Source organism: Pygocentrus nattereri, chromosome 19 (assembly GCF_015220715.1).
Source record: "Pygocentrus nattereri isolate fPygNat1 chromosome 19, fPygNat1.pri, whole genome shotgun sequence".
Taxonomy (NCBI): domain Eukaryota; kingdom Metazoa; phylum Chordata; class Actinopteri; order Characiformes; family Serrasalmidae; genus Pygocentrus; species Pygocentrus nattereri.
Genome location: NC_051229.1, coordinates 30431780 through 30455560, shown reverse-complemented (window position 1 = coordinate 30455560; position 23781 = coordinate 30431780). Strand labels below are relative to the sequence as shown.

At 38.5% G+C, this 23781-nt stretch overlaps 2 protein-coding genes across 3 annotated transcripts in view; one reads left to right on the top strand and one right to left on the bottom strand.

Annotated features, from left to right (window-relative positions):
- LOC108432260 (E3 ubiquitin-protein ligase RNF31) overlaps nt 1-5931 on the bottom strand; it is a 37472-nt gene extending 31541 nt beyond the window's left edge. For both annotated transcript variants that reach the window (XM_017705984.2, XM_017705985.2), the window contains exon 1: nt 5787-5931. The gene's annotated coding sequence lies outside the window, so the exon portion shown is untranslated. The remainder of the gene's footprint in view (nt 1-5786) is intronic.
- Nucleotides 5932-7460: 1529 nt separating this feature from the next.
- Nucleotides 7461-14810, top strand: buc (bucky ball). Its single transcript, XM_017705983.2, has 7 exons — nt 7461-7578; nt 7673-7729; nt 9686-9841; nt 11398-12942; nt 13063-13179; nt 14033-14146; nt 14221-14810. The coding sequence occupies exons 2-7, from the start codon at nt 7723-7725 to the stop codon at nt 14250-14252; spliced, it is 1971 nt and encodes a 656-aa protein (XP_017561472.2). The 5' UTR covers nt 7461-7578; nt 7673-7722; the 3' UTR covers nt 14253-14810.
- The last annotated feature ends 8971 nt before the right edge of the window (nt 14811-23781 follow it).

The following is a 23781-nucleotide window of genomic DNA, read 5'->3' as shown; positions in this document are numbered from 1 at the left end:
AACTTATAGAATAACTCTTATAGATTAACTCTTATAGATGAACTCTTATAGATTAACTCTTATAGATTAACTCTTACAGATGAACTCTTATAGATGAACTCTTATAGATGAACTCTTATAGAATAACTCTTATAGAATGACTTATAGAATGACTTATAGATGAACTCTTATAGATGAACTCTTATAGAATAACTCTTATAGAATAACTCTTACAGAATAACTCTTATAGATGAACTCTTATAGATGAACTCTTATAGATGAACTCTTATAGATTAACTCTTATAGATTAACTCTTATAGAATAACTCTTATAGAATAACTCTTACAGAATAACTCTTACAGAATAACTCTTATAGATTAACTCTTACAGAATAACTCTTATAGAATAACTCTTATAGATGAACTCTTATAGATGAACTCTTATAGATGAACTCTTATAGAATAACTCTTATAGAAAAACTCTTACAGAATAACTCTTATAGAATAACTTATAGAATAACTCTTATAGATTAACTCTTATAGATTAACTCATAGATTAACTCTTATAGATTAACTCTTACAGAATAACTCTTATAGATGAACTCTTATAGATGAACTCTTATAGATGAACTCTTATAGATGAACTCTTATAGATGAACTCTTATAGATTAACTCTTATAGATTAACTCTTATAGAATAACTCTTACAGAATAACTCTTATAGATGAACTCTTATAGATGAACTCTTATAGATGAACTCTTATAGATTAACTCTTATAGAATAACTCTTACAGAATAACTCTTATAGATGAACTCTTATAGAATAACTCTTATAGAATAAATCTTATAGAATAACTTATAGAATAACTCTTATAGAATGACTTATAGAATAACTCTTATAGAATAACTCTTATAGAATGACTTATAGAATAACTCTTATAGAATAACTCTTATAGAATAACTTATAGAATAACTCTTATAGATGAACTCTTATAGATTAACTCTTATAGATTAACTCTTATAGATTAACTCTTACAGAATAACTCTTACAGAATAACTCTTATAGAATAACTCTTATAGATGAACTCTTATAGAATAACTCTTATAGAATAAATCTTATAGAATAACTCTTATAGAATAACTCTTATAGAATGACTTATAGAATAACTCTTATAGAATAACTCTTATAGAATGACTTATAGAATGACTTATAGAATAACTCTTATAGAATAACTCTTATAGAATAACTTATAGAATAACTCTTATAGAATAACTCTTATAGATGAACTCTTATAGATTAACTCTTATAGATTAACTCTTATAGATTAACTCTTATAGATTAACTCTTACAGAATAACTCTTATAGATTAACTCTTATAGATTAACTCTTACAGAATAACTCTTATAGATTAACCCTTACAGAATAACTCTTATAGAATAACTCTTATAGAATAACTCTTACAGAATAACTCTTACAGAATAACTCTTATAGATTAACTCTTACAGAATAACTCTTATAGATTAACTCTTACAGAATAACTCTTACAGAATAACTCTTACAGAATACCTTATAGAATAACTCTTATAGATTAACTCTTATAGATTAACTCTTATAGATTAACTCTTACAGATTAACTCTTATACATTAACTCTTACAGAATAACTCTTATAGAATAACTCTTATAGATTAACTCTTACAGAATAACTCTTATAGAATAACTCTTATAGAATAACTCTTATAGAATAACTCTTATAGATTAACTCTTACAGAATAACTCTTATAGAATAACTTATAGATGAACTCTTATAGATGAACTCTTATAGATGAACTCTTATAGAATAACTCTTATAGAATAACTCTTACAGAATAACTCTTATAGATTAACTCTTATAGATTAACTCTTATAGATTAACTCTTACAGAATAACTCTTACAGAATAACTCTTATAGAATAACTCTTACAGAATAACTCTTACAGAATAACTCTTATAGATTAACTCTTACAGAATAACTCTTATAGAATAACTTTTACAGAATAACTCTTACAGAATAACTCTTACAGAATAACTTATAGATTAACTCTTACAGAATAACTCTTACAGAATAATTTATAGATTAACTCTTACAGAATAACTCTTATAGAATAACTCTTACAGATTAACTCTTACAGAATAACTCTTACAGAATAACTCTTACAGAATAACTCTTATAGATTAACTCTTACAGATTAACTCTTACAGAATAACTCTTACAGAATAACTCTTATAGAATAACTCTTATAGAATAACTTATAGATGAACTCTTATAGATGAACTCTTATAGATTAACTCTTACAGAATAACTCTTACAGAATAACTCTTACAGAATAACTCTTATAGAATAACTCTTACAGAATAACTCTTACAGAATAACTCTTATAGAATAACTCTTACAGAATAACTCTTACAGAATAACTCTTACAGAATAACTTATAGATTAACTCTTACAGAATAACTCTTACAGAATAATTTATAGATTAACTCTTACAGAATAACTCTTATAGAATAACTCTTACAGAATAACTCTTACAGAATAACTCTTATAGATTAACTCTTACAGAATAACTCTTATAGAATAACTTTTACAGAATAACTCTTACAGAATAACTCTTACAGAATAACTTATAGATTAACTCTTACAGAATAACTCTTACAGAATAATTTATAGATTAACTCTTACAGAATAACTCTTATAGAATAACTCTTACAGATTAACTCTTACAGAATAACTCTTACAGAATAACTCTTACAGAATAACTCTTATAGATTAACTCTTACAGATTAACTCTTACAGAATAACTCTTACAGAATAACTCTTATAGAATAACTCTTATAGAATAACTTATAGATGAACTCTTATAGATGAACTCTTATAGATTAACTCTTACAGAATAACTCTTACAGAATAACTCTTACAGAATAACTCTTATAGAATAACTCTTACAGAATAACTCTTACAGAATAACTCTTATAGAATAACTCTTACAGAATAACTCTTACAGAATAACTCTTACAGAATAACTTATAGATTAACTCTTACAGAATAACTCTTACAGAATAATTTATAGATTAACTCTTACAGAATAACTCTTATAGAATAACTCTTACAGAATAACTCTTACAGAATAACTTATAGATTAACTCTTACAGAATAACTCTTACAGAATAATTTATAGATTAACTCTTACAGAATAACTCTTATAGAATAACTCTTACAGAATAACTCTTACAGAATAACTTATAGATTAACTCTTACAGAATAACTCTTACAGAATAATTTATAGATTAACTCTTACAGAATAACTCTTATAGAATAACTCTTACAGAATAACTCTTATAGATTAACTCTTACAGAATAACTCTTATAGATTAACTCTTACAGAATAACTCTTATAGAATAACTCTTACAGAATAACTCTTACAGAATAACTCTTACAGAATAACTTATAGATTAACTCTTACAGAATAACTCTTACAGAATAATTTATAGATTAACTCTTACAGAATAACTCTTACAGAATAACTCTTACAGAATAACTCTTACAGAATAACTTATAGATTAACTCTTACAGAATAACTCTTACAGAATAATTTATAGATTAACTCTTATAGAATAACTCTTATAGAATAACTCTTACAGATTAACTCTTATAGAATAACTCTTACAGAATAACCCTTACAGAATAACTCTTACAGAATAACTCTTATAGAATAACTCTTACAGATTAACTCTTACAGAATAACTCTTATAGAATAACTCTTATAGATTAACTCTTACAGAATAACTCTTATAGAATAACTCTTATAGAATAGCTCTTACAGAATAACTCTTATAGATTAACTATTACAGAATAACTCTTATAGAATAACTTATAGATGAACTCTTATAGATGAACTCTTATAGATGAACTCTTATAGAATAACTCTTATAGAATAACTCTTATAGATTAACTCTTATAGATTAACTCTTACAGAATAACTCTTACAGAATAACTCTTACAGAATAACTCTTATAGAATAACTCTTATAGAATAACTCTTACAGAATAACTCTTACAGAATAACTCTTACAGAATAACTCTTATAGAATAACTCTTATAGAATAACTCTTACAGAATAACTCTTACAGAATAACTCTTACAGAATAACTTATAGATTAACTCTTATAGAATAACTCTTACAGAATAATTTATAGATTAACTCTTATAGAATAGCTCTTACAGAATAACTCTTATAGATTAACTATTACAGAATAACTCTTATAGAATAACTTATAGATGAACTCTTATAGATGAACTCTTATAGATGAACTCTTATAGATGAACTCTTATAGATGAACTCTTATAGAATAACTCTTATAGAATAACTCTTATAGATTAACTCTTATAGATTAACTCTTACAGAATAACTCTTACAGAATAACTCTTACAGAATAACTCTTATAGAATAACTCTTACAGAATAACTCTTATAGAATAACTCTTACAGAATAACTCTTACAGAATAACTCTTACAGAATAACTCTTATAGATTAACTCTTACAGAATAACTCTTATAGAATAACTCTTACAGAATAACTCTTACAGAATAACTCATAGATTAACTCTTATAGAATAACTCTTACAGAATAATTTATAGATTAACTCTTACAGAATAACTCTTACAGAATAACTCTTATAGAATAACTCTTACAGATTAACTCTTACAGATTAACTCTTACAGAATAACTCTTACAGAATAACTCTTACAGAATAACTCTTATAGATTAACTCTTATAGATTAACTCTTACAGAATAACTCTTACAGATTAACTCTTACAGATTAACTCTTACAGAATAACTCTTATAGATTAACTCTTACAGAATAACTGTTACAGATTAACTCTTATAGAATAACTCTTATAGATTAACTCTTATAGATTAACTCTTATAGATTAACTCTTACAGAATAACTCTTACAGAATAACTCTTATAGAATAACTCTTACAGAATAACTCTTACAGATTAACTCTTACAGAATAACTCTTACAGAATAACTCTTACAGAATAACTCTTATTGAATAACTCTTATAGATCAACTCTTACAGAATAACTCTTATAGAATAACCCCTATAGATTAACTCCTATAGATTAACTCCTAACGCTGATCTGGTCAGTGAAGTTTTCTCCATTTGAAACGCTCGATAAAAACGGGCGCTTGACAGCCGCTTCACTCGGTTCCGCATTCGGCCAGCGGTGTTTAGCAAGCAAGGAACTGAAACTGAAAGTGTCGACGCTTTTAAACAAACGGCATTAAGACATTTATTTCAGACAAACGGAGCCGTTTATACGGCTTCTCTCCAACAACCTCGCCTCAAACCCACACAGTAAACACTCAAAACAGGCGAAATACGAACATTTCAGCTTTCCCGAAACACTAAACGGCGATGGAAACGCCAAAACTGACCAAACGCTCACCGACACATTATTAACCTACTTTAGTTCGTGGCCAAAACACTCAAAACAGAACAAAATACCCGAAATAAAGAATAATTTACCGCGTTAGCTTTAGCCACTGAATCCCTCACAGCTTTTCAGGCATTTACTCAGGTAGCTAGCTAGTTAGCACAGCTGGCTAACTTTGCTACAGTCCACCTTCAGCTGCCAAAACAGCTTCATTAACACACAGACAGACACTGACAGCTACGAGTACGGTAAGAAATACTACTAACACTGACCCGCTGAACACCAAATGACCGATACGCTGCCGTTATTTAGAGACTTTATACACTTACTGCCCGGGTCTTGCCAGCGAGCTGTTAGCTTGAATCCAGAACTAGTACGGTGGCCCGTAAGACCAAAGCCAACCCGTGTCGTTTTGGCGCCCACTTCTGGACGTGGCCCGTAAAGAACGTACGCGTTGTGTTTTTAAAGGGGCTCAAAACGTGTATCTAATGTGTTATTGTCAGGTTGTGTTAGTATTTCGCAGCACAGCACTGCCTCCTTTAGCCTCTTCGATTAGACGGAATTCACTGTTTGGTATCACGTTAGTGGTTTTCTCCCCTCAACGCTTTCACTACAATACCCAGCATGCATCACGCAAACACCTCGTGCACCACCCGCGATACAACGACTGGGAATCCCCCGGCGGCAGAAAATCCGCTTGTGCGTCACTCACGTGATATTTGGCATATTCGGCATAAACGAGCGTGTAAAAGGAGTTTATGTTATTTTCACCACGTTATATTTGAATTTAAGAAGCAGACTCACAGTCAGATTTCTTCACTCACTATCTATCTATCTATCTATCTATCTATCTATCTATCTATCTATCTATCTATCTATCTATCTATCTATCATATGTCCACATATGCAGTCGTGACTGACGCGGCTTTTTTCTGAATTTCTACAAACACCGTTTCATTTTATAGTAAATTAGTTTGGGCTGGTTTATGTTTATGAACAGAGGCCTACAGATCAACATAGTAAAGGAGCTCATCTGTGATCCTGAGTTTAAAGCCAGTTTTTATTCAACTTAAACTTGGAACTAAGTTGTAAATAAATCTGAAACTGAAACTTTGCTTGTGTGTAAAAAGTGATTTCAGAGCCACTCGGTTCTCCCTGATGGAAACTGTTTACCTTCAGTGTTTTGTGCTTCTGATCATTTTAATAGACGTCAGCGTCACTAATTAATGACGTTCTATTAAAAGACTGGTTTACCAAGAGAGACGCTGGAGGACTTTCACCTGAAATGAGTTCATGAAGCCAGTCTGGTTATAAAAATGATAACAGGACATCAGAGCCAGAATTACTCTTTTAGTACTTTTACTTTATACTTAAGTACATTTGAAGGGAAATACTTTAGTACTTTTACTCAAGTGGAGGTCTAAAGGGAGGAACTTCTTCTTTTACTGGAGTCATATTTTACCTTGGGTGTCTCGACTTTAACTCAAGTACATGATCTGTGTACTTCATCCACCTCTGAGAAAGGGTCTAACCTTAATCTAGTATGAATCTCTATACAGATTAAGAAATGGTATGACTTACTTAGCTACAAAGATCCCCTGAATAGACTATTAAATGAAATAAACTTAATATAAAACCAATCACATCAACAGGTTCTTTGTGCCTCAGCAACCACGCGACCATATCCGCACATAAACATCACACAAACAGTACGGATCACACAGACATGAGCGTGGATCACTGCGATTCCTCCGTTATATAATCCTGTCCCACTTTCTGAGAGCATTATTCCTGGAATAGTGGAATTTTCGACAGGATCTTTCTTAAACTACCGCTCTGTAATGGTACTGAATGTTGACCTCCCCAAGATGGCGGCGCCGTTGACGTGCCTAATTCAACCCAACGCGGCGGCACAGCCAGTCAGCGCCGGTGTGAACAGGCGCGCTAATTGAAGCGGCTAATTGAGGTTTTATGATGGAGTGCAGCTGCTGCGGCCGGGCAGACGGGCTGGCGTGGATGGAAGTTATAAATGTGTTAGATCGCGTGTGTTGGATCAGAGTTTGTTACTCTGGCTTTGTTCACTTCTATTCCCACTTTGAATCGTCACCTTTCACGTTTAAGGTCGGTGTTCTCATCCACAAACCTGCCGCGTTTGGTGTCGCTGTTCAGTGTCCTCGGTTCACTTTTTCACCTGCTTTGTGTTTCCCCTTGTTAGTATTGCGGTGTTTGGTATCCTGTGTAGAGGTTTCTGCCCCTTCACTGAAAATGGAAGGTTAGTGTGCTGTGGTCAAAGTTAAGGGAGTGTGTGTTTAAAGATGTTCTTTAGTAAAGGGGCCTCCAACACTGTGAGAGAAAACCCCTTTTTGCAGCCATATTATGGAACCATGTACACCGATCAGGCCTAATCTCATGACCACCTCCTCGTTTCTACGCTCATTGTCTACTTTATCAGCTCCACTTACTGTATAGCTGCACTTTGTAGTTCTACAGTTACAGACTGTAGTCCATCTGTTTCTCTGATAATTTGTTACCCTGTTCTTCAGTGGTCGGGACTGCCATGGACCCTCACAGAGGTACTATTTGGGTGGTGGATCATCCTCAACACTGCAGTGAGACTGATGTGGTGCTGGTCTGAGTGGATCAAACGGCAGTCCTGCTGGAGTTTGTGAACACTTCAGACTGAGAGTAGTCCACCAAGCAAAAATATCCAGCCCACAGCGTCCTGTGACCACCAATGAAGGACCAGAGGATGATTAGCTCATACCATCATCTCTGGCTTTACCTCTGCAGGGTGGACCAACAACACAGGTGCTTCTAATTGAGTGGACACAGTGTTTAAAAACTCCAGCAGGACTGCTGTGACTGATCCACACAAAGCAGCACAACACACTAACACACCACCACCACGTCAGCGTTACTGCAGTGCTGAGAATGATCCACCACCCAAATAGTACCTGCAGTGTGAGGGTCTATGGGGTCCAGACCACTGAAGAACAGGGTAGAATGGGTCTACTAAAGTATCAGAGAAACAGATGATCTACAGTCTGTAACTGTAGAGCTACAAAATGCACCTATACAGTAAGTGGAGCTGATAAAATGGACAATTAGTGTAGAAAAAGAGGTGGTCATAATAATCTTAACAGCTAAAACCCTGTTTTTGTACCATAAATGCAACTTTTTTTAATAATGGTTTTTAATCACACTGCTTAAGTTACAGGATTTTCTCCGGTAGTATGTGAATCGCCCTCCTGGTGCCTGTACCGTGGTGTTTTGAATTGGGCTGAAAGATGAATCACTTTTATATCTAAATTGCAGTTGAGTGTACTTCTATAAAACCGTAGCTCACATGATCAGTATCTTAAGTGGGGAGATTTAGCCTAATAAAACGGAGCTTGTGCACCGTATGTTGTGACATCACAACCACACCATACTAGTAGTCTTGCACACTACATTCAGGATTCAAGCTTCAAGCCAGAAAAAGTGGGTTCACTGCTGGTCTTGGCCACAAAAGCAGGCCTGTACCTTCACTTACAGAAACTAATTAGGAAATGAATCTGTATTAGTTAGAAAAATTGGGATTAGATGATCAACTAGCTCACAACAAAAAAAATCACTGCAGAACCCCAGAGGGTGCCCACAAGCCAGTCTTGAATGAATGGGGATAAATGGAACTGAACAAAATTAAGTTGGCTTTTCCTTCTTGTATGTAGTACTTTATTTATTTGTATATATATATATATATATATATATATATATATATATATATATATATATATATATATATATATATATATATATATATATATATATATATATATATATATATATATATATATCTCCATCCATCCATTTTCTAAGCTGCTTATATATAGTAAAAAAGGACATGGATAAATCCTAAATTTGCTTTGAAATGTGTTGGAGACCAGTGCATTTGTGTAATATTAAGCATTGACTTCACAATCTTTTCACAATTCACAAGTTTCATAGGCCTGCCTTTATTATGATTATGGGCTCTCAGGGGTGCTAGCTGTTACTGGTGTAACTGGCCCAGTAGTTTTTATTAGATGGCAGAGATGTCTTAATCTGTGGCCGTTTTGTATGTACAACAATAAATTTTGCTCAAATCCTTTGTTATTTAGCTTAGGTGTTGGGTTGTGCCTGATCTCCTCTAATGGTTTCTTGATGTCTTCAGATTTTTGTGATATGCACTTTTTGTCTTCTAACTTAGATGTTAACAGTACCTCACAATCAACAGATGTTGAACAGCCTCACCACCCAGTTAACCACAGCAGACCATTTTTCTATGTTCAACCACCATCTCAACCTTATTTCATGTGTCAATGGCCTATGGATCCATTTGGACAATATGGCTTCCCAGGGCCAGGTAAGAATATCGGTCTTGTTTCTCGGTGGTCTTGCTTTGGTAGACGTGACCTTGTGATGAGAACACGGGCAACTTTTTAAACTTTTGTTGCTGGATTGTGGAGAAATCAGCTTTAACCTTTACAACACACCCCCACATTTGTGTTGAGTGCAATCACAAGCAAAACGTATAACATTCCTTGATAGAAATGAGGGGTTCAATAAACGTTCGATATAATGGGTCATTCTCACCTTTTGTTTTTTAGCGACAGCCCTGGAGGTGTTTTCTACTGCAAGGAAAGTGACCCTACTGTTGCCACAAGAGGGCGCACTTCTGATCTTTTTGACATTTAGAGGGAGGGAGGGAGGGAGGGAGGGAGGGGGGGAGGGGGTAAAATGAGTTGCCAAATATACTTGGGCAAGGTCTGAAACATGGAGTATTATATATATCCCGTTTGAGTCGAGTTACCTCTCCGGTAGCCAAGTGTAAGTGATGAGAAATGGCGTAACTCCTCCGTCCTACATTGAACTCGCCTCTTTTCTTACATGCTAACAAGTTTTAGTGGCGTTAAATCATGTCTGCTCCTCACAACTACAGCACTGTTACAGAACTCACTCATATTTTACTATTGGTGCATTGCTTGGGAATGAAAGTGAAAGTAGGTTCATGCAAGTTACAGCCCTGATTTAACAAAGTAAACTGAAGATTGTTTTTGGCATTGGAGTGGTAGAGTGCTATCTTTCAAGGCTAGCTGTTTTTAGCAGCTGGCTAACTTGAAGTAGTGCTCGGTCATTCTCTCAGCATGGTGAATTGATGTCACTGTAGGTCGAATGAGACACAAGCACAGATTTCAGTTTAAACGTACCTAAAAGGAGGACTGTTTGGCTTTAGAGAATCAAACTGAAGTTGATGCTTTTACACAGTGAGCATCAGACATGTTGTGATACACCCCTCAAACTACTAGAATAGAATAGAGAAATCCAGTCGTCTGCTAGCTGGTGTTTGAATACTGTGATGTGGTTTGATATGGATGTGGTAGGACTGATGGCAGTGAGGCGGTGTGATCTGTCGCTGACTTACTGAGCCACGGTTTGCTGTTCATATTAAGCTAACGTTGTTGAGAAGCTACAGTCAACTTCAGTACCAGATAGCTTAATGTTTTCTTTAAGTTGTTTAGTATAAAAAGTTGCGGCTGTGTTTTTTTTTTTTTTTTTTTTTCCAGCTGGTAAAAATGGCTAACCAGAAACTCTCCCATGAGATTTGTGAATTGTTCCACTGTTTGGTGAGTGTCCGTCATGTTCTGACCATAAAGGATAGTTTAAAATGGCAGTTAACCACCCAGGAGCAGAAGTCAGCCTTCAAACTTGAAAGAAATGATTTTGATATTTATAGCAAGATGTATCAGATTTGTATATGAAGTTTTGTGAACATTTTTGGCCATATCGCCTAGCTCTAGTGTCCAGATGTTCTCATTACAAGACCATCTCTGGTCCCATAGGACTACTCTGTCCATTATTGCCAAGTGATGTGGTGGTGTTTTCATCTGATGGCTTTTTTTTATTTATATTTATTTTTAGTTTTCCCTTTTGGACGTCCCTTTATGGCTCCGTATCAATATATGCAGTACCCTGGTTACGTGGTCCCACATGCACCCATGCAGCCGACTGATTACAGAAGGATGGCACCCCTCTTTCCCTCAGTTGCCTCATATGACCTACGCTTCCGTCAGCACTTCCAGCAGATGAGTGTGCATCGAGACACTACATCCTCTGAAGCCCAGACAGAGCCTGGAGATCCAATCAGCAAACTTGCAGACAGCTTGGATGGTCTCCAAGACACTGAAAAGTCTGGAGCTGTCAAAGAATCCAATGTGATGCTTTCCTCAACTCCTGCCATAATCTGCTATACTCAAGAGGTGGAGAAGCTGAGCTATGGAGATGCTAAGCCTGCTCCTGAGCTTGCCAAGTCAGAGCAAGATGAAGGGGCGAAGCCAGTGACCTTTTGTGATTCGGCTGTGTACGATGCAGAGTCAAGCCACGGTCGACTAGAAGAGTGTGCGCTGTCAGGTGTGCTTCCTCTGGACAGCTCTTCTGTCCATGAGGAGGGTCAGGGAATTCACGACCAGCTGAGAGATACAGAGACGGCATGCTTGCAAAGTGCGAAATCTGATGGAAATAATGATCCCAACACTTTGACTAATATGAAGAGTTTGAATTTGGCTGTGGGCCAAGACTCTGGAGCCTGCGTTTCTGAGATAAGTGAGAAGTCTTATCCGTTTGAGGGCGAGGCCTCAGACCAAGGCAAGCAATCAGGGAATTCGTCTCCCAAGTCTGTAGGGGTTGTTGAGCCTCCGGTGCAGACTGCTGTAGACCATGACCTTGCGTATCAAATCCTCCGCTTGCCCTGCAATAAGACCACCACTGGCTTGGTGCTTCAGAAAGAGGTCAATCCCATGGTGTATTTGGATACTACAACTCCTCTGCTGCCTCCTATACGACACTCCTTGGGCAATGCATACCCTTACAGCTATTACCCTCAAGTTGCCCAGGAGCGTCAAAGTGTCCTCAGTCCTTCCTTAGATGAGCTTTCTTCCAGGGACGAGATGTTCTCCACCGACATGGAAGATGAACTTGTGGCCGGGCAAGTCTACATGGGTGGTGGCAAATTGGCTGAAACCAGTGCTGTTCCCACCCACTCTGATGAGGAGCACATAGATGATGCTTGCTCGGTTTGTGCCAAAACATGTGCTTGCTGTGGAGTAAGCCTACCGGATGAGGATGAAACAATCCTTGCGGAGCGCTATGGCTATCTGGAGAAGGACGTAGTGCAGGAGCTCTCCGATCAAGACTGTGAGTGTGAGCTAGAGGAACATGGACAAGTGCCAGGCACCTTTGAATCTCAGAAGTTAGCATTGAGGCAGCAAGCTCCTAGGCCTGCACTGACCCCTTGTGGTTGGCAGACTGCCAAGCACAAAACCAGGAAGGTGCAGGATGGAGCAGAGTTGAGTGAACAGGACCGGGGACATGGCACAGTAGAATGTGGAGAGCTGCTCCATGCTCCTGCTAAAGTAGACAGGGTCAAGGGTAAAGGACAAAAGGGTGGCCAGTCCAGGTCTTACTCAGGTAAGCAGTTATTTGGGCTGATCAATCTTGGTCCCGTGTTCTGTATAGCTTGGTAGGTTCCACAGTTGCCACATTGGCTTGTTTCTGAGGGTTATTTTTTATTTATTTATCTTTCTTCAGAACATCAGTGCAGAGAAGGCCGACAAGGAGATGTATTGGATCAGGATAGCTGGACCAGCTGTAGTGGCAAACAGAAGTCACGGTCCTGTAGGCCAGCCAATGGGCTTCAAGAAAAAGGTGGTGTTTACAGCTTTTTTCCCCACTTTTTATTTTATAGTAATTAAGGTGCATTTGTCTGGTCCACTGCAGAACAACTTTACTGCCACGTCATTACGTCATTACTGGCATTTGTTGTTCAGATGGTCAGCATATGGTAAATTTAGTTTAGGGGGGGGGGGGGGGGGTTCACCTTCAGGGCAAGGACTTGGCCTATTAAGTTCAATAAAGCACAGAAAACTTCGTTGTACTGGATCTTGAGTGTTTGCCTCAAGTGCGTTTTTATACTGGTAAACTGTATGGGTTGACCCCTTTTGGAACAAGGAGTATATAAGGAGTAGAACTGCCGGCTGAGCAGCGAGTGGGCAGAGTTCGTTACTCTGATGTAGCTACAAGCTGCTAGTTAAGGCGCTATAATTAGGAGGAAGGATCTGAACATTAAAACATATTAAACGCCGTGTTCACGGCCAGTTTATTCATTTATTACTTTAACTGTTGTATAAAAGCAATAGTACACTCTGTCATGTTATCGCTATAACATCACGGCTGTGAACTATTGGTGACCAAAATCGCAGCCATATTTCACGATAACTCCCTCTTATGTTCTATAGCTTAACTAATGCAGCTTTTGAAAGATGTCTAATTTACTTAGACACCACATGAACATGTGTGTGCATGTTCTGGCTGGTGATGTTACAACTTGTAAGCTTATCACTTGCCATCATGACCACTGTTGTAACTTCCTTGTAGTCAGCAGATTGAGTTTACAAGTTCCTGAGGACCATCCAAAGGCAGCTTTTTCTTTTTGCTTCAGGCTCGAAGGTCTGAGTCCGCTCAGCATGTGTTAAGCTTGTCTTTGTCCCTGTGCCTAAAGGGAGACCTGGGCGAAGAAGGTCTTACTGCAAGATGTTTGCTCAGCAGAGGCCCAAACGAAATGAATATGATGACAATGATGAGGCAGAGTTTTCCCACTGCCAAAGGGGCAGAGGTAAGCACTAAATTTTTAGTACCAATTCTTGCTTGTTGCACCTAGCTGTTTACTGGATTATCTTTCTTTGCCAGGATCTACGAAAAGAAGAGGCACAAGATACTAAGACTATTTATGCACTGCGCTCAAAGTATTGCTTAATATTTAAATGCACTTAACACTGTGGAACACGTAGACAAAAGCATGCTACTATAATAAATGAACACTGGTATTTTTGTGGGTTGTAATGGGTAATTTGGTACATCTTGCAGCACATGACTGCATTTCCAGAGCTCACAGTACTTAATTTTGAATGCTGTGCATTCATCCTTAATCTTATCTGAAGATGTCGTCTCTGGACCGTGTTTTGACATGTTCGCTCATGCCCAGGCTGTGGCTGGATCTGGGAGGTGTGGACCCAGCCTTTGCCAGGGGGCTTTGCTTAGCTGTGTCAAGGTACGGTCCATTGAAACCATACTCAGCTTTCCAAAACTCTGGGCACTGGAAATGCAGTAGGAATGTGTCTTGCAGAAGACCGAAGAAGGAAGAGAAAATAAGCAGGCGCTCTGGCCGAGCCTAGTCCAGACGCGTCTCTTTTTAATGTACAGTTTTAAACTTGCAGTGTAATGTCGACGTGCAGAAAACATGCATTTACTTGCACAGAGGTGTCATTAAAGTCTTTGCATTGCACTCAAGCCTGTGGTACAATTCTTTATGGCTTTGGATATTTGTCTGTCTATGCTGGGTTGGACTGCACCGTGGGAGAATAACTCAAAAACGTTACTTTCTGAACTTGAGTGAAATCGAAGGGTTCCCAGCTTTTCACTTTATAACGTGTAAGCTGTTGCAGAAAGTATTTTTAAACCTAATTACTAAAATAAAAATTCTCGCATGCATACATAAATAAAATCTCTCGTATATAAACTTTTAGATAAAGTTCTCTCATAACTTGTGTGTGTGTGTGTGTATATATAAAACTTATATTTCTTTCATAACCCTATGGCATACAAATTTAGCTTTTAAGGTGCATTTGCCTGGTCCACTGTAGAACAACTTGGAGCAGGTCATTGCTGCCATTTGTTTTGCATTAAGGTGGTCAGCATGCAGTAAATTTGTAGGTGTCAGCATCTAGAAATAGTAAATCTTATTTATAGCTTCTGAACTGTGTAAATTGAGTCCTACCCATGTAGAATATTTCCAGTGACTCATTTACTGATTCAGCCTGGTTTGATTTATTTCCTGGCTATATTCCCTTGGTTGTCATTAATAACAGCATACGTTCAAGTTTTACCTGAAAGGTCAACAGTTTAGCGTGCATACAGACACAGAGGAATGCATGGAACTTGCAACCTCCAAGTTCTTGTCCATGCTTCTCTCCCTTTATTTTTATATACACGTGTGTGTGTGTGTGTGTGTGTGTGTGTGTGCGCGTGTGCGCATGACTCCTGGTGATCAAATTGGGTTGTATTTCTCCAGAATGTCTTCTTTTTGGGTCTTTAGGCTTCTAAATGGCTTGTTCCTCTTCCAAGCATATTTTCAAAATAAGAGCTTCATTTAAGTTATCTGGGCTTCAGGTGAGCAGTGAGGCTTGATTTGGTCGAGCATTTATTGTATGATCAGCCATAACATTTTAAATCACCGCCTTGCTTCTACCCTCACTGTCCATCTTCTCAGCTCCACTTACTCTATAGGGGCACTTTTGTAGTTCTACAATTACAGACTGTAGTCCATCTGTTTCTCTGATGCTTTGTTACCCCCCCCTTTTACCCTGTTCTGCTAATGCATAGCAGGTATAATTTGGGTGGTAGATCATTTCAGATTGCAGTGACACTGTGGTGTGCTGGTATGAGTGGATCAGACACAGCAGTGCTGCTGTGTTTATATAATTATATAACCACTGTTTATGCACGCCTACCTTCTTGATGCATCTTGTAGATGTAAAGTCAGCGGTGTGTCTGTTGCTGCACAGTTTGTCTTGGTCATCCTTCATCAATGGTTTCAAGAAGCTGTTTGCTGGATATTTTGTTGGGACTATCCCCAGTTCTGCAGGGCTGAGAACTGTACCCCACCCAAATAATACTTGCTCTCTGAGGGTTCTGACCGTTGAACAGGGTGGAAAGGGGTTAATGAAGTATTCAGATAAAAACAGAACTGTAGAACTAAAGTGCATGTACTCCTATTTGGTACATGGAGCCGATAAAATGGGCAGTCAGTGTAGAAACAAGGAAGTGGTTTTAATGGTTTGGTTTATCAGTGTGTGTTCGTCATATGGCTTCAACCTGCAGGGTAGCGCGCAGTTTTCTCATTGCTCCAACACATCGACAGCCAGAGGTTTGTCTTTATTTGTGCTGTTAATTTTTTCTTTTTTTTTTTCTTTTTAGTTTACTTCATTAATGTACGGCGCTCCTAAGGGGCCGTGGTTTTGAGGAAAAAAAAAAAAAGTTAATGACATTGTTCCCTCGCAAATGTTTTGCATTCCCTTGCAAAATACATGCTCATCAGACAGCAAACAAATGTAGGACGAGGTGCCCAAAGACACCGCCTACAGTAGAGCCTTGTTTTTGGCATAGCTAACATTTAAAAGCCGTTTCCCCAGTCTGCGGAGTTTATTCAGCGATTGTTACCTACAGTCTCTGTAAATGTAGCTTTTACTGTATGAGGAAACTCTCAGTTTCAGTTTGAGTCACTAAACAATCATGTTTGATTTTGGGAAGCCTGTCTTTTATAATTCAATCCAAGATCAACGTAAAATTCAGTGAGCTGCTTCACCTCTGAGCTTAAGCAAAGCACAGCATTTGCATGCGAATGCAAAACCTTTGCGTTATAATGGAAAAGGTTTGTGACGACGCAGAACATCAGGGGCTCCATATTAACATTTGCAAAGAAAGTATTAAACATTCAGGTTAAAATAGCTTTTTATTTTTTTCTAAATGTTAAATATCAGTGTTGAGAAACGGGTCATTGTACACACTGCAGTAGTGAGAATTCGGCCTAAAAGACTTTTTTTCTGTGCTATGTTGCTGCAGTTTGTCTAAATGATTTGAATAATTTGTGTGTGATTAACATGTAAACAAGAATTAACGGTCATGCTTTGTTTCGTGAGGCTGACCCGTATGTTAATTGTTGCAGCAGTATTGGCCCCTGCAATGCTGAGACTGCAGGAAGCTGTCATGCAAATGAGCACTATAACCAGTCCGAAGTCTTTGAGCATCCTGAGCGATCTTCAGCATCCTGTACATATGTGAGCGAATCAAATTTATGCACATGATCAGAACACATGAGGTTTAGTCAAAATGATGAAGGCTGACATAGTGTTGGTTTGTGTGGTTTTAGTACACGATTTCCAAAAATCATCCAGACGCCCATTCTAATTAGGGAATTTAGCGGCTTTAAGGAGCACACGTTGCTGACAGATGTTCAATTATGCACACACAGCTTGTATAATCTCCATAGACAAATACAGCCAATAAAACAGAACACTCTATAGCAGCTGCACATGAGTATAAGATCACCATGCCCTGTGCTATGCGTTAGCTAGAGGGATAAGAAGCCCTTCCATCCAGGAACTTGGTGTTTGTGATCCAGTATGTGACCTTGTGCCTGAATGCAATCAAATCCTCACTTCTTGTGTAGCCTTCTTAGAACAGTATGGGCTGTTACTGTAGCACAGCGGGACAAACAAGCTATTAATATCCTTGATTTCAGACAGATTGGATGAGCAGATGTCCATAAAGTTTTGGCCATATAGTACATATTGCAAAATGTGTTTTATCTGCATCGGGCTGCTAAAGCTGTAGCCATTCAAGATCTTCAAGGCCCCAGTCAAACAGTGGAGAGCTGCTAGTTAATGTACGGACGTCCAGGGACATTCATTTTAAACTGCACATAAATGAGACTGCCCACTTGAGTTTTCCAGCAGATGGCTCTCTTTCCATTTTCTAAATGTGACCAAATGGCTGCGTTTGAGTCGCGTCCTCTTGAGAATGTTCAGTGCTAAGCAGGCCTGTGTTCATAGAGCTGCTCAGAGTAGGAGGGCCATTCTAGGATCTCATGTATGACGATCTTACTGCAGCACGTATAGATCAACGTTGCCGCTCCGAGAAGCTGTATAAATGCTGAATTCTACAATTACAGACTGTAGTCCATCTGTTTCTATGCATGCTTTGTTAGCCCCCTTTTTCCCTGCTTTTTTCAATGGTCAAGCGATGGTCTTTTAGTGTGTGTTACACTGGTATGAGTGGATCAGACACTTCAGTGTTGCTGGTGTTTGTAAACACCTCAGTATCATTGAGAATAGTCCACCAACAGCGTTCATCTTCAAACATTTCATCAGGTGACCTCCTGCTTTGTTGGAGTGAAAACCTGCAGCCTCACCAGCCGTCTTTTGATAAGGCTGGACAACCCTGGACCAGAGGATGACCAACACAAACTGTGCAGCAACAGATGAGGTCAGACACTGTTTCTGACTTCGTCTCCAAGGTTTGTGTGCCTAATTGAGCGGACAGTGAGTGGACACTGTGTTCAAAAGCACCAGCGGCCTTGCTGTGTCTGATCCACTCGTGCCAGTGCAACACATATTAACACTCCACCACCACATAAGTGTCACTGCAGTTGTTGAGAATGATCCTCTGCCACACCAGTGAAAAAAGGATGTGTTTTAATGTCATGGCTGACCGACGTACGTGTGAAGGACCCTGAGGCAGATCTGGGCTGAGTCTTCCAAAAAAGTCTTAGCATGAAAATAATCCCTAAATTCTAAAGCAAGTATCCCAAACTGAGCACACTATTCCAGTTAAGATGACTGTAACACTACAATGCTTTTGGGAAGCTGGGCACTGTTTAATAGTCTGACGTCCTGTGGGAAGTAACAGCGGCCTCAGAACCGAAGAGTTCCCAGGGCCATAACGTGACCATGGGATGGGATCGTTTTCCATCTGCTGTGCTGCTAAATCAGATCCTGGAATCAGATCCAGGACACACTGGAGGGATTATATCTCTTGACTGTCTTGAACGCCTCGGTATCCCTCCGGAAGAGCTGGAGGAGGTGGCGAGGGGAGAGAGAGGCCTGGGCCTCTTTGCTTAGGCTGCTGCCCCCATGACCCGGGCCTGGATAAGCGGTTGAGGATGGATGGATGGATGAAAGATGGATTAAAAGATGTGCACTGTTTCCATTTATTTGGTGACTGTTTAAGTGAACTAAACATATTTTATTGTTTTTGTTTGTGAAATAATGCAGGGTGAGGCAGCATAATACCAACTTAGTGTGGAACCAGTCAACAAATAGCTATATCATTACATAATCCCATCAAATGGAAATACCACTGGTGCCCTTCAGTGGAAAAGAGGCCTGTGAATCTGGAGGGTTTGGCGTTGGCTCAGAAACCTTCTTCCATTCCGGAAGTGTGTGAGGAATCTTCATTGAGGCTGCAGGCCTTCCTTAAATGCATTTGGTGTCGATGTCCTTGGTGGCAGGAATGTTTGACCTGGGGCGCTTTTTTCAAACATGCATTTTAAGAGTGTAACGTTAAGAGCTTTAAATGCTATGTTATCAGATGGTATCGCAGCCACATAATGAGCACTGGTGCCATAGAATGACGCATGTTGGTGCTTTAGCAGGTGTCATTACATTTTACACATATCTCAGCCACCTCTGAGCTGGGTAATAAGACGTAGTGTTATCTGAGCAATTAAATCATTCAGTCTTGGATATGAGATGAATGTACTCTCTGTTCGTTGAACATAACTTCAAACAGCATCAGGCTGTTTCCAGGGGTACACTTCCAAAAACATGCACATGCCTCTTATTAATGAGTTTGGCTATTTTAGCCACACTTATTATTAACAGGTGCATACAATAAAGTATCATAGGCTTATATTTGTCCATAGACAAACACTGGCAGTAGACTAGGCCATATTAAAGAGCTCAATGACTCCCACTGTGGCACAGTCATAGGGTGCTACCTTTCCAAACAAGCCAGTTTATCAAATTTCTGTCCTCCTAGAGCTGCCACAGTCAACTGTAAGTGCTGTAGTATTGAATTGGAAACATCTAGAAGTAACAACAGCTCAGGTAAGCCACACTACCTCTCAGAACACCATTGCTGAGTGCATAAAAATCTGTTCTGTCACTGGTTGTAATGATCACTGAGTTACAGAAGCAATATGAACACAGTTACTGTTGTAGTGATGAACCTAATCTTGACCATCTAGCAGTCGGACAAACTAATATAGGCTTGGTGAATGCAGGAATAAGACTGTGTTGTGCTGGTATGAGTGGATTAGACACAGAAATGCTGCTGGAGTTCTCTCTGTCCGCTATATTAGATGCACCTGTGTTGTTGGACCATCTTCTAGATATAAAGTCAGAGACAGTAGCTCATCTGCTTCTGCACAGTTTGTGTTGGTCATCAGTGGTCACAGGACACTGCCCACAGGACGCTGTTGACTGGACATTTTTGGTTGGTGGACTGTTCTCAGTCCAGCAGTGACACTGAGATGTTGAAAAAGTGTCTGATCCACTCAGACCAGCGCAAGACACACTAACACACCAGCACCATGTGAGTTTTACGTATCTTGTCTCTGTAGAGGCCTGACCTCAACCTCAGACTTCAGGATGAATTAGAAGGCCGACTCAGAACTTTTTGCTCATCATCAGTGCCAGATTTCACTAATGCTGTCACGGCTAGATGGAAGTGAATGTTCTAAAATCTACTAGAAATCCTTTCCAGAAGAGTGGAGCCTTTTATAGCAGTGAAATGGGATCGACTCCATGTTAAGGCCCATTGTTTTTAAATGAGATGTTCGTCCTGCACATATGGGTCCACATACATTTGACCATGTTATGTATTGTTAACGTCCTAATGTAAAGATAATAACCCCATTTCATAGGTGTTAACTTCAAGCAAGAGTCAAGCTGTTTGCTTCTTCAAGCAAGAAGTGCATTTGCATTAAGTTGAAGGTGTAAACACTGGGAGGTACCTGCATCACAGCAGCAACCTAAAATACAACAGCCCAGCGAACGGCTGTCTGATCGTGTCATGTTTCAACATCACAGTATGTGGCGTGTCACTTTGAGCGACAGCTTTGACGTCTGGGGAATCTATGTTTGACTGTTTTCTCTAAATATAATCGCCATTTTGCTCTGAGGCTCCTGCTGCACAGAGCTGGGCAGCTTGAGAACCGTTTGAAATGCGCTTATTCTACAGTGCCATATAATAGGCTTGACAAACAACAAGGCTGGTGAGTCCATTTATTGCAGCATGTAATAATAGAGATATGTTGAATACTTTAAATAATTAAGCCATCTTTGCAGGGAAAATCTATCTTTATTAAGACCCAAAAGCTACTGATTTTGTACTGTTGCATTAGGCAGTGGTGTACACAAATCATGTACTTGAGTTAAAGTAGAGATACCCAAGGTAAAAGGTTAGACCCTTTCTCAGAGGTGGACGAAGTACACAGATCATACTTAAGTTAAAGCAGAGACCCCCAAGGTAAAATATCACTCCAGTAAAAGTAGAAGTTCCTCCCTTTAGACCTCCACTTGAGTAAAAGTACTAAAGTATTTACCTTCAAATGTACTTAAGTATAAAGTAAAAGTACTAAAAGAGTAATTCTGGTTCTGATTTCCTGTTATCATTTTTAGAACCAGACTGGCTTCATGAACTCATTTCAGGTGAAAGTCCTCCAGCGTCTCTCTTGCTAAACCAGTCTTTTAATAGAACGTCATTAATTAGTGACGCTGACGTCTATTAAAATGATCATAAGCACAAAACACTGAAGGTAAACAGTTTCCATCAGGGAGAACCGAGTGGCTCTGAAATCACTTTTTACACACAAGCAAAGTTTCAGTTTCAGATTTATTTACAACTTAGTTCCAAGTTTAAGTTGAATAAAAACTGGCTTTAAACTCAGGATCACAGATGAGCTCCTTTACTATGTTGATCTGTAGGCCTCTGTTCATAAACATAAACCAGCCCAAACTAATTTACTATAAAATGAAATGGTGTTTGTAGAAATTCAGAAAAAAGCCGCGTCAGTCTCGACTGCATATGTGGACATATTTCTATATTGTGCTCTATTTACACAAAGTTAGGTTAGTTCATCATTTATGTTGAACAGACTCTCCCAAAGTTTTACGCTGCTGCGCTGACGTTGAACCGTGTGCTGCACTGGGTCGGTATGACCAACAGGTCAAAACCAGCTCTAAACAAAGTGACCGCTGGGCCCTGATTGGTGCTCTGGCTTTGCGCTTCTTTCGTTTTGACATGTTACGTTTTTATACACACAGAAACCAAAAGGAACGACAGATTTCTCAAAATGTAGCGGAGGAAAAAGTCGGATATTAGACTCTGAAATGTAGTGGAGTGAAAGGAAAAAGTCGCCCAGAATGGAAAAACTTCAGTAAAGTACAGATACTCAAAAAACTACTTAAATACAGTAATCAATTAGACTTACTTAGTTACTGTCCACCACAGCCATTAGGCCAATAGCAGACAAAATAGGTTTCTGATTTTGGGTTGATGTGATCTTTACTGAAAGCGAATGCGATATAATTTGGACAAACAGACATGATCAAGCCATGTAGTGATGTTGCTCTGACTGTGAGAAGAATGTGCATTTCTTTCTGTTTAACACCACACATGGACACAATTAAGGCAAACCGTGCCAGATGTTTTAACCATGTAGTCCACCTCCTCTGTGCTGGTCTACTTGAATCACACGCTTGTTTGTGTTCTTTGAAATTTTGCTGTTACACACCCCACAGCCCCTCCCCCAACTTACATAAGATCAGGGTTTGTCCATACTATTTGCCTTGGGGTGTAGGGGGTGGGGGTGGGGGGTGGGTGTGCAAAGGCAGAAAAGACAGCATGCAAATAAAGAAGGTAAGTAATAGGCAAATAAAGTGCATTTTATAATGATACATTACATTTTGTTAGTACAACACCTCAAAAGTACACATTTAAAAAGAAAATAAGAAGTTACTAATTATATATAAATATATAAATATATGTTTTTTTCTCTCATTGCTTGAGTGGGTGGGGTTATTGTGGCTTAACATTGGATTCTGGCCATACGTTTTGGCTATGATCATTTGGTTACATCCCATTTGCTATGAGTATTGGAAATTGGCCATATAGATTCATTGTGATTATGTCCTATTATCTTGTTGGCTGTGTGTGTTGAGTGTTGAGTGTTTATTGACTACAGTTATTTGTTTATAGTTGCCCTATTGGCTCTGAGTATCGGACCTCGGGCAGTTTAATTGGCCCCTACTTGACTATTTAATAGTGGTCAAAACTATTGATTTTGACTATTTGCTGTAAGTTCTCTGATTGGCTATGGCTATTGGATATTGGACCTATAGCCATGATTATTACCCTTAGTTACCTTATTGGAGGTCACCATTGGGTGTTGGCCACATGTATTGGTTATGATATATATCTGAATTAATTACATTACTGGCCATGACTATTAGATAATCATATTCATTGATTGTGGCTATTGTCTATTGTTTATTGTCTATTGACCAGATCTGGTGGCTCTAATTATTGTTTTATTTGAATTAGATTATTGATTATTGGATATTGGACCTACAGCCTGTGATTGATTGCAGTGAGTTACTCCACTGGCTATGACTACGAAATTGCCTTGGG

Bases quoted from the DNA above. Each gene is read 5' to 3' on its own strand.
- buc (XM_017705983.2), top strand. The intron at 9,842-11,397 runs GTAAGAATATCG...ATTTATTTTTAG, and splicing joins ATATGGCTTCCCAGGGCCAG to TTTTCCCTTTTGGACGTCCC. The intron at 13,180-14,032 runs GTGGTGTTTACA...CTGTGCCTAAAG, and splicing joins CAATGGGCTTCAAGAAAAAG to GGAGACCTGGGCGAAGAAGG.